The sequence below is a fragment of the Antrostomus carolinensis genome, unplaced genomic scaffold (assembly GCF_000700745.2).
Source record: "Antrostomus carolinensis isolate BGI_N321 unplaced genomic scaffold, ASM70074v2 scaffold10263, whole genome shotgun sequence".
NCBI classification, from domain to species: Eukaryota; Metazoa; Chordata; class Aves; order Caprimulgiformes; family Caprimulgidae; genus Antrostomus; species Antrostomus carolinensis.
In genome coordinates this window covers 12,233-25,692 of record NW_010305840.1, presented here as the reverse complement: position 1 = coordinate 25,692, position 13,460 = coordinate 12,233, and the positions used below count along the sequence as shown (strand labels likewise).

The 13,460-nt window shown below is 36.4% G+C and overlaps 1 protein-coding gene across 1 annotated transcript in view; it reads right to left on the bottom strand.

Annotated features, from left to right (window-relative positions):
- LOC104522571 (voltage-dependent calcium channel subunit alpha-2/delta-1-like) overlaps nt 1–13,460 on the bottom strand; it is a gene marked incomplete at both ends in the record, with an annotated part of 40,941 nt that overhangs the window by 17,462 nt on the left and 10,019 nt on the right. Inside the window, 3 exons of the mRNA XM_010164901.1 lie at nt 1,749–1,848; nt 2,910–2,960; nt 3,807–3,876. Of these exons, the coding sequence (XP_010163203.1) occupies nt 1,749–1,848; nt 2,910–2,960; nt 3,807–3,876 (221 nt within the window). The remainder of the gene's footprint in view (nt 1–1,748; nt 1,849–2,909; nt 2,961–3,806; nt 3,877–13,460) is intronic.

Here is a 13,460-nt window from a genome sequence, read left to right as displayed (position 1 = left end):
AAATGTACTGTATAAAAAATTCAAAGATTTCTAGTCTTTTTTTGACACAAATCCCAAACTTGGGGCCTTGCTAGAATAACACTGAACCTTAGCTAAAAAAAATACTCTGAGCCTAAGGAAGGCTTAGCATCAAGATACACTTTTTCTGGTCAGCTAGGAGTAAATGAAGAAAAGCTGTGTAAATCAGGAGGTAGTGCAGGTCCAGGTCTTCCAATGGTGAAAGCTGGCACAGCTCCACTGAACACAGCAATCAATTTCCAGCAGTTTAAGATTATTTAAAAAAACCCAAACAAACAGTGAACCCAACAACAAGATTTCAGTTCTCTAATGTCATTATACAAAAGCTTATTTCCTTTAACAATAGTACAAAATAATTAGTTTCATTTTTTTCCACTGCAATTTAGATTAAAGAAAACAGTGTAATCCACTATTAAAAACTTTAACAAAGGAAATACCATTGTGAATAAAAGCTTCTCTCTACTACTTGAAGAAAGGTCTAGCTAGATTGACAGCAAACTATGAAGCAATAAATGGGTTCAAAGAGATTTCCAATAGTGATATTTCAGGTCTTTCTCCCTGTAGGCTGGCTACAACACATCTGTAGTTGAAAATTGCATCCAAAATCATTCCAGGGTTACTCACCACACAGGCTGTCTCTTGTCATTAAGAGTATGTCAACGTTCCCATCCTAAATCCTTAGAATCAAAGCTCTACAGTTCAACAGCTTAATAAAAAGCAAAAAAGCCTTGCCCAGAGCTAGAGTATGACAAACAAGGTATCATCCTGAAAACTGAAAGTTGCCCATACTATCTTCCCCCTTCCCAAAGTCTATTTTATTTTGCCTTTCTTCAACTTTCACTTTAAATTCCAGGAAAGTATTAGAAAGACTAAAACGGAATTAAAAACAAACAAACAAAACAAAAAAGCCCCCCAAAAAATCCAAACCACAAAAATATTTTAAAGAACTATTTTAAAACTGTGTTATGCAGAATCCGAAGTTTTATGTCTGGTAGTCAAGTTGAAGTGTAGTAATTACATATAGTACTAAAGTTTCAGACCATGTTCTGAAAGACCTCAGCTGCTGAAAAGCCAGCCCTGCAAAAAACCAGCATCTCCTTCCTTTGGCAGTCCGCACAATCCTACCCTCCTAATAACTCTCTGACCTGCACGTCACATATGCTTTCTCTGTATGCATAAATTATGTGCATTCTTAAGCTCCTTGCTGGATTCTCCCCTCTATTATGTTACTTATTATGGGAAAAATTGCTTTCCTACCCATCAAATTGCCAACTGTAGAACTTCTCAGGAGCACCTTCTTGACAAGTCAGATGTATGGCTGTACATCTCCTGTCATCACACATCAATTAACACAAGCAACCCAAATGTCTGCTGTCTTGAAGAAGCAACTTTCCCCTACCTTCTCTGTATCTTTTTATCTCATACCACAATACAAAACCTTGTTTTGTACAAAACTACTAACTATTTAAAGAGCATTTGCATATACCAAACAAATAGAAGATGTGCTACACAGACAAGTATAATATACTGGAAAGGAGAATTTGGCCACACAGAAGTTTCTTTAAATTTACTTTTGCCCTTCACTCAAATCTATAGATAGCAGCAAGTCTAGGACTTTCATTATACTTTCCAAGAAAACAGTAAGCCAAATGTGGTATTTTGCAGTATGTTTTAAGTTTGCTTATGGCTTTGTTGACAATGCAAATTTTGTGGAAAGAACAGATACTCACTGAAACTACATTCACAAAGTCATCGTCAGACAAGGTCTCTAACATCTCAATGACCGAGGTGCGTATCAGCTTCAATGTCAATCCACTGACACTCCCGCTCCTAACAAAAATCCAAAAGAGAAGAGAAAAGTTGAATTTAACAATTTTTTTAAAAAACATACAAAGAAAGTACAGAGAACCAACCAGCACTCTCACCAATTTTCACACTAAAATTTTCAATTATTTTCCTGAATTCTGCGACTGTGTTATTACATTATTATAATGAAAAATTAAGTCCAAAACTGGCATTCAAAGCCGCAGTCCTGTGGCTCAAATGAAGTAATAATGGCACATCATTTTCTCATCTTCATTTTGAGAAATCTGAGAGACTTTAACACCTTCAACAGTTACATTATCTAAACATTTTATCCTCCTACACACAGATATACAGCTTTAGATTTCCACATACCCAAATGACAGCTTGTTTACTCAAGGCAAAACCTAAGTTGAAGTGAAGAAATAACAAATGGTGATAAAGCTCACCGCTGATATGAAAGCACTTCACCACATTTAAAAGCGTTAAATGCAAATTCTCTTACTGAGAATTTTTTCAGCATAAAGCAATGTTTGACAAATCATGTTCAATGCTTCTCTCAGTACCTCAACATTAGCTAAACAAGATGTCTTTCCAAGGCAAAGAGAGGGATTTTATTAATTTCTTTGCTCACTTTCTATTAATGTTTTACAGTAACCAAACTTGGCCATTTTCAAATATGTAAAGTAAAATATAAAAAGTCTGCATACATTCTTACCTTTCAGGCTCATGAAATAATGATTAAATCTATGGTAATGCTTCTAGTCATTTGTTCTTAGGTTTGTGTTCTACAACAAACCTTGGCAGGCAAATGAGAAATTTTCAATTGATTATTTCAGTAATTAAGAAGCTGAATGGTATTGAAGTGATTAAACACTTCCTTGTTCCCAGTTTAAATAAGTTTTAGGTTTGTTTTGGGCTTTTTGTAACTATTTTTTCCCATGTATTTATTTTGTTCATAACGAGATTTTTGATCTTTGCATATACGGACTTAATGCTCTCTCAATTTTTTGAGCATACAGAGATTTTTCAACATATCTAAGTACTTTTATCCCTTTAATGTCAATATCCAGACATTAAACACTTACGCATCAACTAAAATAAGCATGTCTTTGGGAGAAGCAGCTCCTTGGATATACCTGAAATAAATAAATGATATGAATGACACAAATTTGAAAACACGTTTGTCCTGTGTGATAGAAGACACTCTACGCTATCTAAACTTAAACTAGCTGAACTAACAAAATCCTGCTGTTGTAGCTAGTAGAAAACCATGTGCTATCATTTTCTCTCTTGCTATGTCTTCTAAGTAAATCCAAGTCTAAATCACGTTAGGAAAGCCTGTAAGTAGGTTATATTCATCAAAATTCAGTATTTTCAGATGTTGGTAACTGAAAAACATGAATGCTATTTCAGAGCTAAAAATCTTGATGACAGATGAATTCTTACATCAGCCCATCTTAGGGAAAATACTTTGACCTTTGAAAGAATATATTTGACTAGTATGAATCCAAGTATCAATATGCATTATGCCTTGAGAGGCTTACTGAAAAAAATAATGAGAAACAAACCCACTGTTCTCTTGTCTTTCACTAATCTAGTGATTCTTTTGCTGGTCTAAACCACTGAGATGTATTTATAAATACTTGCAAAAGTCTTGAAGAATGGCTTAGTCTAATAATCTGAATTACATTTGATTTTTGTACAAAATCAAAGTTTTTAATTTCCTTATATGTACTTTATATTTATCCTCCTATGTAAAGGTCCATGTAATGCAAGAGTGCAACAAATTATAGTGGATATTGCATAACAAGTAATTTGGTTTGCAAATTGTTTATTCAGAAGAATTAACCCATTTTTAAAAAGAAAACAGCAACATCTAAAAGTAAGGACTATTAGATATAAATAATCAGAAAAAAATATCTTTACAGTCATATCTGGAAAGTAAGTGACATCTATGCATCAGACCTTTAATGGAAGCTTACCATGGTCTTCTGCGAACATCATACAGATCTATTTTGTTTGGAGTTCGACTTTTATCTACCCATGGGGAAGCTAAAAAGAAAAAAAAATGTATAGAATACATTAAAAATTTTAACTTAAGTATTTTAAACACAAGAGTATAATGAATCAATATCAAAGGCTTTGCACTATAAATATATCAACATCTGGTATGGATAAAATTGTCTGTATTTGTGTAATATGTTTATACACCTATATATAGAGCCTATGATATAATTCAATAAAACTATATATAGATAAAGACCTTGAAGGGCCAAGTTATGTTGAAGAAACGATTACTGACTAAAATTGACCACTGACTGCAATGGAACCAGTATTTCAGTCCAAGTACTTCAGAACATGAAATAACTTTTCTTTTGGACAAGAAAGTACTTCATTTTAAAAACTTATAAATTAATTCATGTTTTATACAATAATACTGTGCTGATCTAAAGCTCAGTTATGCATCTAAAAAATTATACATTGACTAAGAGAGCTTTACCTAAAAATGCAAATTAGAAAAGTAACATGGAAGTGTCATATTTTCTGAAAATAAAATCAGATGGAAATATTCATGTCTCTGTAAATAAAATGCTAAGATTAGTAACCTGCTGTAAGAATTTAAGCTTTACCATATTTTTCAGCAAGGGTAGGCATCTTTTCCTTACTTAAAAACAAAATGAGCCTTTCAAAACCATTTGACAGCTTAAAGAACACAAATAAAAATGTGAAAAGTTACATGAAATGAAATAATGTTCTGCAATTTGCTCTCCCAGTGTATGCCAACAGCAGTGGGGAAGCTATTTCCTGACATTAATCATTTTTCAGTCTAGGAAATAAAGATAGATATAGGCAGCTCCAGGATTCTTCCTGAAAAGGCATTCATCTAAGACAAATGGGAAGAATTATGATATATCTGTCCATGAGTATAAAAGAAGCCATCAGCTAAGAGTAGCTGCTTACTTTTTATTTTACTAAATGAACCCTTTCCTAAGTGACCATAATCTGAGTCGGTATGTCAGTTACCAGAGCATTTAAACTGAGTATAACCCACAGAACACTTATCAGTATACATTTATCAGCCAGAGAAAACACTGTTGCACACCGGAAGAATTTAAAACTCTACACCAGTTTTGTCTATGACCTCAGACTAGACCACCTGACACGTCCTTTTTGATCTGAAGAGATAAGGGTCTTTGAAATTTCCAGAAATGAAAGAACAGAATTTTAAAGACTGTTATATATCAAATTTCTAAGTACTTCAGAATCATTACACAGGCTTGCACAGGAGTATTTTATGAGCCTGAAGCCATGGTTAGCATATGTTTGAATATGGATGTTTTGTGTCCATCCAGACTAACCTGTCCATTGGAATTCCATCTGAAAATTCATCCTTAAAATACCTTCCCTGGGACTTGAAGAATCTGCATCCAATGTAGTCATTTCAGTTTTTATTATGAATGTTTTAGATAAAATAGCTACTATAAACAAAAGCACTGACCTACACTGCTATATCTTTGCCCAAATTTTCAGTCTTTCTAATAGCATCCAATTAAAGACTATGTCCTCAGTTCTCCCATAGTTTTTCAGTAATTTCCTGGATTGCAACAAAGTTGAAACTATCCCTTTCTGGCTACTTCTCTATTAGTAAGTTAAAAAGCAAAACAGAAGGGAAGACCTTCATCAGAACTAGACTATGAACTATTTTACAATGGTCCAGTTACACACAAAAGAAACTGAATAAACCACTCAGCACACTACCTACAGTCTATCTAATCTTTTTGGAGATTACTGTGGATGGTAACACTTACAGTCTTTCATTTTGGGAGACAGACTGAGTGGTGAACACAACAGCTCAATTCTTCTCCTCTTTCACTAGCCTGGCCCTTTCAGTATGTACAATCCTGAAAAGATTGTCAGTGGCTTCAGAGAGATCTGGAGAAAGTATTTAAAAATATTATTTCTCACCATTCTGTTAAACCAGTATTTTCTGTGCCACATGTAAACAAGTTTCTTTTCCCTAATTAATATATTACCTTCTGTTGAGACAAATAAAACAAGAACGTACATGCTTCAGTTTGCTCATGAGGAAATTTTTCTGTATTTATGCTGTGGCTGCAAAATTTTTCATCAGATATTAATGGGCGGTGAATCATACAAACACTAATTAAGTAATACAATGTTTACTGAGAAAACTAGTTCTATTGATGTATCTGTGAGGGTGAAAGCTCCTCTGGCTTCAAGGTGTATCCCCCCAGCCCAGACTGAACCAATTATCATCAGAGAAACGCCTCTGTGAATCCATACTTGTGAGAGGAAGGACTATCTAGAAAAGAAGAAATTGGAGAGAACCTGAAGGAGAGGCCATTGACCTGAACAAAAGACAACCATTGGCCTAAACAAAGAGAGAGCTTCATTGCCAGGAGGAAGGAGGAGGGTGGGGGAAGGACAGAGAACCTCAGACATCCAGTTCAACCACATGGAGTAGGAGAAGGCAAAGGAGGTCCCTGCAGCCCATGGAGTTTCAATGGTGGAGCAGATACCCACATGTAGGCCATGGAGGACTCCACTCTGGAGCAGAGAAGCTGAACCTGAGGACAAGTGTGACTGAATTAAGACCCCAAGAGACATGCAATGCCAGAGCGGGGGTGGACCCTCAAAGCAGGAGTGGTGAGGAGGTGCACTGGCCCATCTGCAGCCCGTGGATGTCTCCATTCCAGAGCCAGGAGCTGAGCCCAAAGAGGCCCAGGACTCCATGGGAAGCTTGTGTTGGAACATTTTGTTCCTGGACTTTCATGCTGGGAAGAGCAGCAGAGGTGAACTGACTGAACACACCTATTCCCTGCCCCCTGTGACACTTTGGGGGAAGGTAGAGAAATCAGGAGCAAAGTGATTTAAGCCCAGGAAGAAGGGAGAGGTGGGGGAAGGTGTCTTAAGATATGGTTGTTATGTCTCACTGCACTACTCAAATGAATGGCAATGAATTAAATTGATTTTTCTTCCCCAAGTTGAGTCCGTTTTGCCTGTGACCATAACCGGTGAGTGAGCCATCCCTGTCCTTTATCCTAATCTATGCCCCTGTGTTGTGATTCCCTTCCCATCTCATCAGGTGGGGGAAGTAAGTGCAGGACCGCATGGTCCTACTGTGGTTAAACCACCACAATTGATCTTTATGATGTTTTCTACAACAGTTTGCATAACCTAGTAGTAAGTCTATGAATGGCTAAATATAAATAAGGACTGAGCCCCTTAGTATCTAAAATTTCATTCACACCAAAGAAGTGCTGAATTCCCTCTTCAACCTCAAGAATTAACGTGATTAAATTACTCATTCACACAAAGCTCTCTCTGGATTAAGAATTTTAATTTTAGATGGCTTTGAATGTTCTCAAATCTATTCACTAGGTTTGGTAACATTCTGAGTATTTAAGGATCTTATTGAAATTGCTATTACTAGGAAACTTAAATTCCCTTAGGACATTTGATCTCCAATGATCTAATTTTAATTTACCTTGATTTCAGCTTTTCGAAAAATCATTTTTTAAAAGATGACAAATGCTTTCTATGCAAACCCAACTAAATACACATTTATAATTATATAAAATATAATTAGAAGGTGATGGAGACCACTGAAAAAGATATGCGTTGCCTTGGTCCATATACAGACCATGCTATCATGCCACTTGGGGAAATGGACTTACATCTTACTAACAAAAGCTATTATATGGTCTAAGATGAAAGCAAAATGATATACACAAAAAGATGACTACACATTTTCCTAAAAAACTGAAATTGAAGATCAAGGATTTTGAGATTTAGAGTTTTATTTATATAACCTATTGTTTAAAACATGCATTTTAATTAGATGTCTTGGAACCTGATTCACTGAATGTCTTGAAGACATCAGCCTCATCATGTTTCGTTGTTGCATACTAATATCTTTGAACTATGTCAACATTACACAGTTCTCTTTTGCATATATTAGGCTTTAGTCATGTTCCCCTTTGATGATTTTCTTGTTTGGTATATGGTTAGATTTGATATTTTATAAATTATTCATTGGATTTTATATCCCTCCCACTTCTGCTGTTTGTATTATAGAGATATAGGCCTGGTTGTATTTCAAGCAATAGTAAGGAATGCTCATCTGTTATTTCTGCACATGCAGGGTGGAAAACCTCAGTTTTGTTGATTACATGCAAAATCAATCCATGCAGTACAGAGGTTGTCATAAGGTGAAGCTTAAATTAAAGTATTCCTCAGGAAACGGAAACCTTGGCTACATCTGCCCATTTTTAATCCACAAGATGACTCCAGAGGCACAGGTGGGTGTCATGGGGGAGGTCTTCCTGAAAGTCTTAATGAGACTTAAGCAGGGCTTAAATCTGCCTTGCTCTACTGGTTAGGTATGCATATACAAGGAACAGAGAGGCACAGATGAATTATTAACAGTTTTACATCCCTGTAACTGTGTTGGGTTTCTGTAAGGTGGGTGGGTTTTTGTCATGGGGGAAAGGGCCATAGTGATGGCCCCTGTGAGAAGCTTCAAGAAGCTCCTTTGGTCCAAGGCAGACGAACCTTGAGCCCAGGCTGAGCCAGTCAGTGGTAGGGAAATGCCTCTTCAAATCCATATTTATGAGGGGAAAAAAAAAAGAGTTTGGCAAGGAAGGAGTGAGTCATCAAGAGACCTCCAACATGAACAAGAGACCATTGATGACATGAGGAGAGAGGAGGGGGGTGAGACAGAGGACTACAGACACCCAGGTCAGCAAGAGTAGGGGGAGGTAAATGGAGTCCCCTGCAGCCCGTGGAGGTTCAACGGCAGAGAAGATACCCATGTGTAGGTCATGGAGGACTCCACGCCAGAGTGGGAGGTTGTGCCCAAGGGCAGCTGTGACTGCGCTGAGAGCTTGTGACAGAGCAAGAAGACCCCAGAGACCCCATACCAGAGCTGGGGGAGGAGGTTTGCCAGATCGGAGACCTGTCTCCAGCCCATGGACGTCCCCATGCTGGAGCCGCGAGCTGTGCCTGAAGAGGTCTGTGACTCTGTGGGAAACTTGCATTGGAACACTTTGTTCCTGAACTCTTTTAGCCCGTGGGAGGGACCTCGTGCTGGAAAGAGCAGCACAGACGAACTGACTGCAACCACTATTCCTTGCCCCCTGTGTGGGTGGGGAGAAAGTAGAGAAATCAGGAGTGAAGTAATTTGAGCCCAGGAAGAAGGGAGGGGTGGTGGAAAGATATAATTGTTTTATCTCACTACCCGACCTTGATTGATTGGTAACAAATTAAATTGATTTTTCTTCCCCAAGTCACATCTATTTTGCCTGTTACCATAATTGGTGAGTGAGCCGTCCCTGTCCTCATTTCAACCCATGATCCCTTTGTTGTGTTTCTCTTCCCATCTCACTGGGTTGAGGGGGGTGGGGAATGAGTGAAGGACTGCATGGTCTTAGCTTTGGCTGAAACCATGCCAGTAACACATTTGGGGAAAGAGGCTAAAAGCTGATAGTAAGACAGGTAACAAATGCCAATTATCAAATCCCAGACAGCATCATCTTATTCTGACTCAAACTTCATACCTTTCCATCTCAAAGGGTTACTAGTTAGTCAGCCTCAATATAGCATTTATAAGGTTAAGCAAACAACTATTTGTTAAAGTTCATTTCTACCTTTCTATGTCTCAAATAAATATTCATATAGATATTCAAAACACCCATAAACACAGACTATTCCATTCCCTGTGCCAGGCTTAGTAAAGTCTTCCTCAGATGGAGCAAAGGCACAACCTGCAGTTTATACTTTGCCTTTAGTTTCATTTTGTCTTTCGTCTCATCATTTAGTGAACTTATATGAACAAAACTGCATTCAGGTATGCGACAGCTCACACTAGTTGGGAAACGTGGTATTCCTCAGTTTACTACTCAGAAAGAGTGAGTTTTGGTGTGGTAGCAGCACCTTTGCAGAATTAATCAGTTACTTTTCAGTAAAACGTGAAAAGTGATAAGACATGGTAGCTAAAATTAATAAATACTTGTAACTTTAATAACCCCTAACATCAATCATCATAAAGTGTTTTGCACCATTGTACTTAAAACTCTAAATATTTTTATCATAATGATGCTTTGGTTTAATAACTGACTAGTACTATCCCCTCCAAGACAGAAATTGTTTCCAGCCCATTTCCTGCTATCACAGAAGATGTTCGGTCAAGACTGAATGCAGCCACTTCTTAACTATTTTTCACAGATAATGACTTAAAATTGCCAAGAGCTCAAATTATCTTCAGGTAAAATCTATCTAACATAGATAGCCCTGTGCCATGTCCTCTGTAACTTTTACAGGACTATCACCATACAAAAAAGAGAGGATAATCATCTCACACAGTTTTTTCCAGAATGTATTACCTATGGGGTTATGGGCAATACTGGGCTCAGTTTCATCCCAAATCAGTTCAGTCATGAGTTTTATAGGGGAACAGTCCGTATGTAAACAACTCCAGTGCTTTATTGATCCCAAGATGCCAAAAGAAATGAAAGTAATTTAAACCTTTAACACATAGTGCAGTTTGCAACTTAAAATTAACCTCTCAAATGGCTCCGTGTTATCCCCATTCAGAGGCAAGTGTTTCTGCTTCTACATGTATAAATTGAATTTCATACTCAATAAAAGTGTTGCTCATATTGGTTTAACCAGGACTAACTATCATTCCTTCAAAGAGGGGCTGCAGTATCCCTAGAGCTGTGAAGGAGAAGAGGTCCAGAAGTGACAAGAGGGTTTTGTTGTTTTGGTTTTGAGTTTATTTTTGTTGTTGTTGTTTTTTTCACCTCGTATAAGAGCAAATTCAGGAGATTTCAATTTGTATCATAAAAACACAGAGATTGTAGGAACTTCATCATGGTGGGCTGCTGGCTGCAATTTCATTATCTCGCTAGAAATAATGCATTATCCTGTAGCTGGGTGAATCTGCTTGCACAGCTACAACATTCAGCACATTAGTTTTACAATATGAGCCACAATTCAACATATTGTAAGTTTTCCTCTATCATGAGTATGGTTAGATTCAAATAACATCAGCCTATGTCCTATCCTCCTAGATATCAACAAAGAAAGGAAGTGAACTCTCAGAGAGGCTTATTTCAGTGCAATAAGTAGAACTATCCAACTTACACACTAATTGCAGTAACTGATAATTTATAAGTTGCATTACTGATAAAGTATTTTTGGTTTTGTTTTGGTTTTGTTTTGGGTTTTTTTTTACTCTAAAGGCTTCTTTAAATGTTGAGTTGTTAACTTTAATTGACAGCTATAAAATAAAAAAAGCTTTCGCAAAAAAAAAAGGTGAAGTTCTTAGTTTTTTCAGTGCTTTTGATTCATTTTGCATGGATATTTTAGGCTTTCTAGTCGCTTAGTGTCTGCTTCAGTAATGACTTTTTTTAGAGAACTCAATATGGCTGCAACACTATTGCTTGTCATTAATGGTTAAAACGAGCAGCTGTGCACAGCAAGTCCTTCATTTTGGGAGATATCATCTTATTTTATTAGAAATTGATTTTTAAAGCTCTTCCATTATTAATTTTTCTAAGCAGGAAATGCTGCAGTACCTGAGAAAGACCTGCTTAACTTACATCTGGAAATAGGTTCAAGCTTGTTTTTGTTTTATGAAGAGGAAGAGAGAATACTAGCTCTTCTCTATCCGTATTTTTAATACAATAATTTTAAGACTTTAGGGACAAAAATATTTTTATGGATAATCAGTGCTTGCAGCATAATCTTTTCTTTATCTGTGAATTTCTCCATTTAACACCTTGTAAGCCCTAATTACATAGGAAGATTTGAATATCCTAGTAAAATACTGGTATGAGCAATGTAAAGAGACTTTTATCTGATTAATTAAATTTCCCATCATATTATACTTATTTATTATATAGATAAACAAAGGCTAAATACAAGGCTAATCTACAGTAAAAAGGGAAAGAATACAACAGTTCTTATTACTGTACTCTTCAGCACTGAAATTACAAAGATCCTGAGAATATTAACACACCTGCTGATGCTTATACAATGCTATGAATCTGAGCTAATGAATATGTTAGCACATTGAATCTTAAAAAACTTGGCTGTTACACATAGTCCTGGCTTGAATTGCTGACCTTCAGAGTGTAACTGAAGAAATCATTTTATGACTCTATACCTGTTTCTTTTTTCTGCAAAATGAGGACAGTGATATTTTTATTACTTTTAAACCATGCTTTGAGACCTACTGAGAAAGATGAAAAGAAAATACTGTACAATACTAAATGGGACTAGGAGCAACACAGTTAAGCACTTATTTGGCATAGAATCCCCTCTGAATCTCTTTAGCCTTATGACACATTGCAGGGGGTTACTCTAAAAGGTCCGAAGGAAGGTGATGGTTGAGTTGTTGCCTGTTTTTTCTGCGTAAATAATTTCCCCTGATCCCTGTGTAAAACATTCTAACCTGATTCTGACTCAGTTTCCCTTCGTATGCTTCTTCCATGTAGTAAGTTATAGAGTGAACCTTGTCATCAAACTGTTAAGTCACACTTTTATAAATTCATATTAAAATAACTTTTGCTAATATCTTTGATGGTGATTCTTTATGCAACATAAATCTCTCACCTATGACACCTTTCCATAGTAATATGAGCCTGGGTAGAGCCAAAATAAAGCTCTCCTTTGCCCATTTCCTTTTTTCTCCTTCCTTTATTCTCTGACATAGGTGAGGTCAGATGGAAGACGACAAATACGTATGTCTAGGTTATGTGTTAATAAAAGAACCACAGGCTGGAGGCTGTTTTTTCCTCTTTGAGAAAACCAGAGAGAAGTCACAATGTTATGAAGCACTTTGGGAAAGTGGAAGTTGCCAGACTTATTGTTTCAGGAAAGTAAGTTTTAAATTTAATTTCCCATAGGCCCTTGTTAAATCTCCAGACAGAAGTGGGTAGTTTGGAACATCTGGGGACAGGATAGTATTTATTTTTCAGTTTTATTTTTGTTATCAATTGCCTCAACTTTTCGGATCTTGATCAAGTGCAACACATTCCCACCTTCAGCACACTGCAGACCAAATACCATCACACCAAGTCTAGGTTCAACAATTCTTCATAAAAGCTGCTGAATATCTTAACACATCATCATGCGACTGTTATTGCAATATAAACCCCTCTAACTGGAATCTGAAACTATCCATATCAGTACTACCCTTTCCAGTGTTACCTTTGGCAAATACTATTTAGTACACTTCCCTGAGAAAGATCAGTTGGTGTTGCTGATCAAAGTTTTTTTATGAAACATTTATCTAAATCAAAAGTGTGTTCATTTGAGTAAACCTTTGCAGCCAAACTTTCACAAATATATTTATTACTATAACTAGAAAGCCTCTTATATCATATTTAACTGCTGTCTGTAGACCAAAACAAAATGTGTTCTTTATTAAAGGTTCTTAGCCTTAAAAAAAAAAAAAGAAAAAAAGGAAAAAAAAAAAGAGAAGTGGTATTTGGCAAAAGGCACATAAATACCAAGTGTTTTTTTTAAATTTGTTTAATTACTAATTACTGAAGTGAAAATAATATGCTTCCCATCGCAGTGTTTTAATTAAATATTGATTAACAATT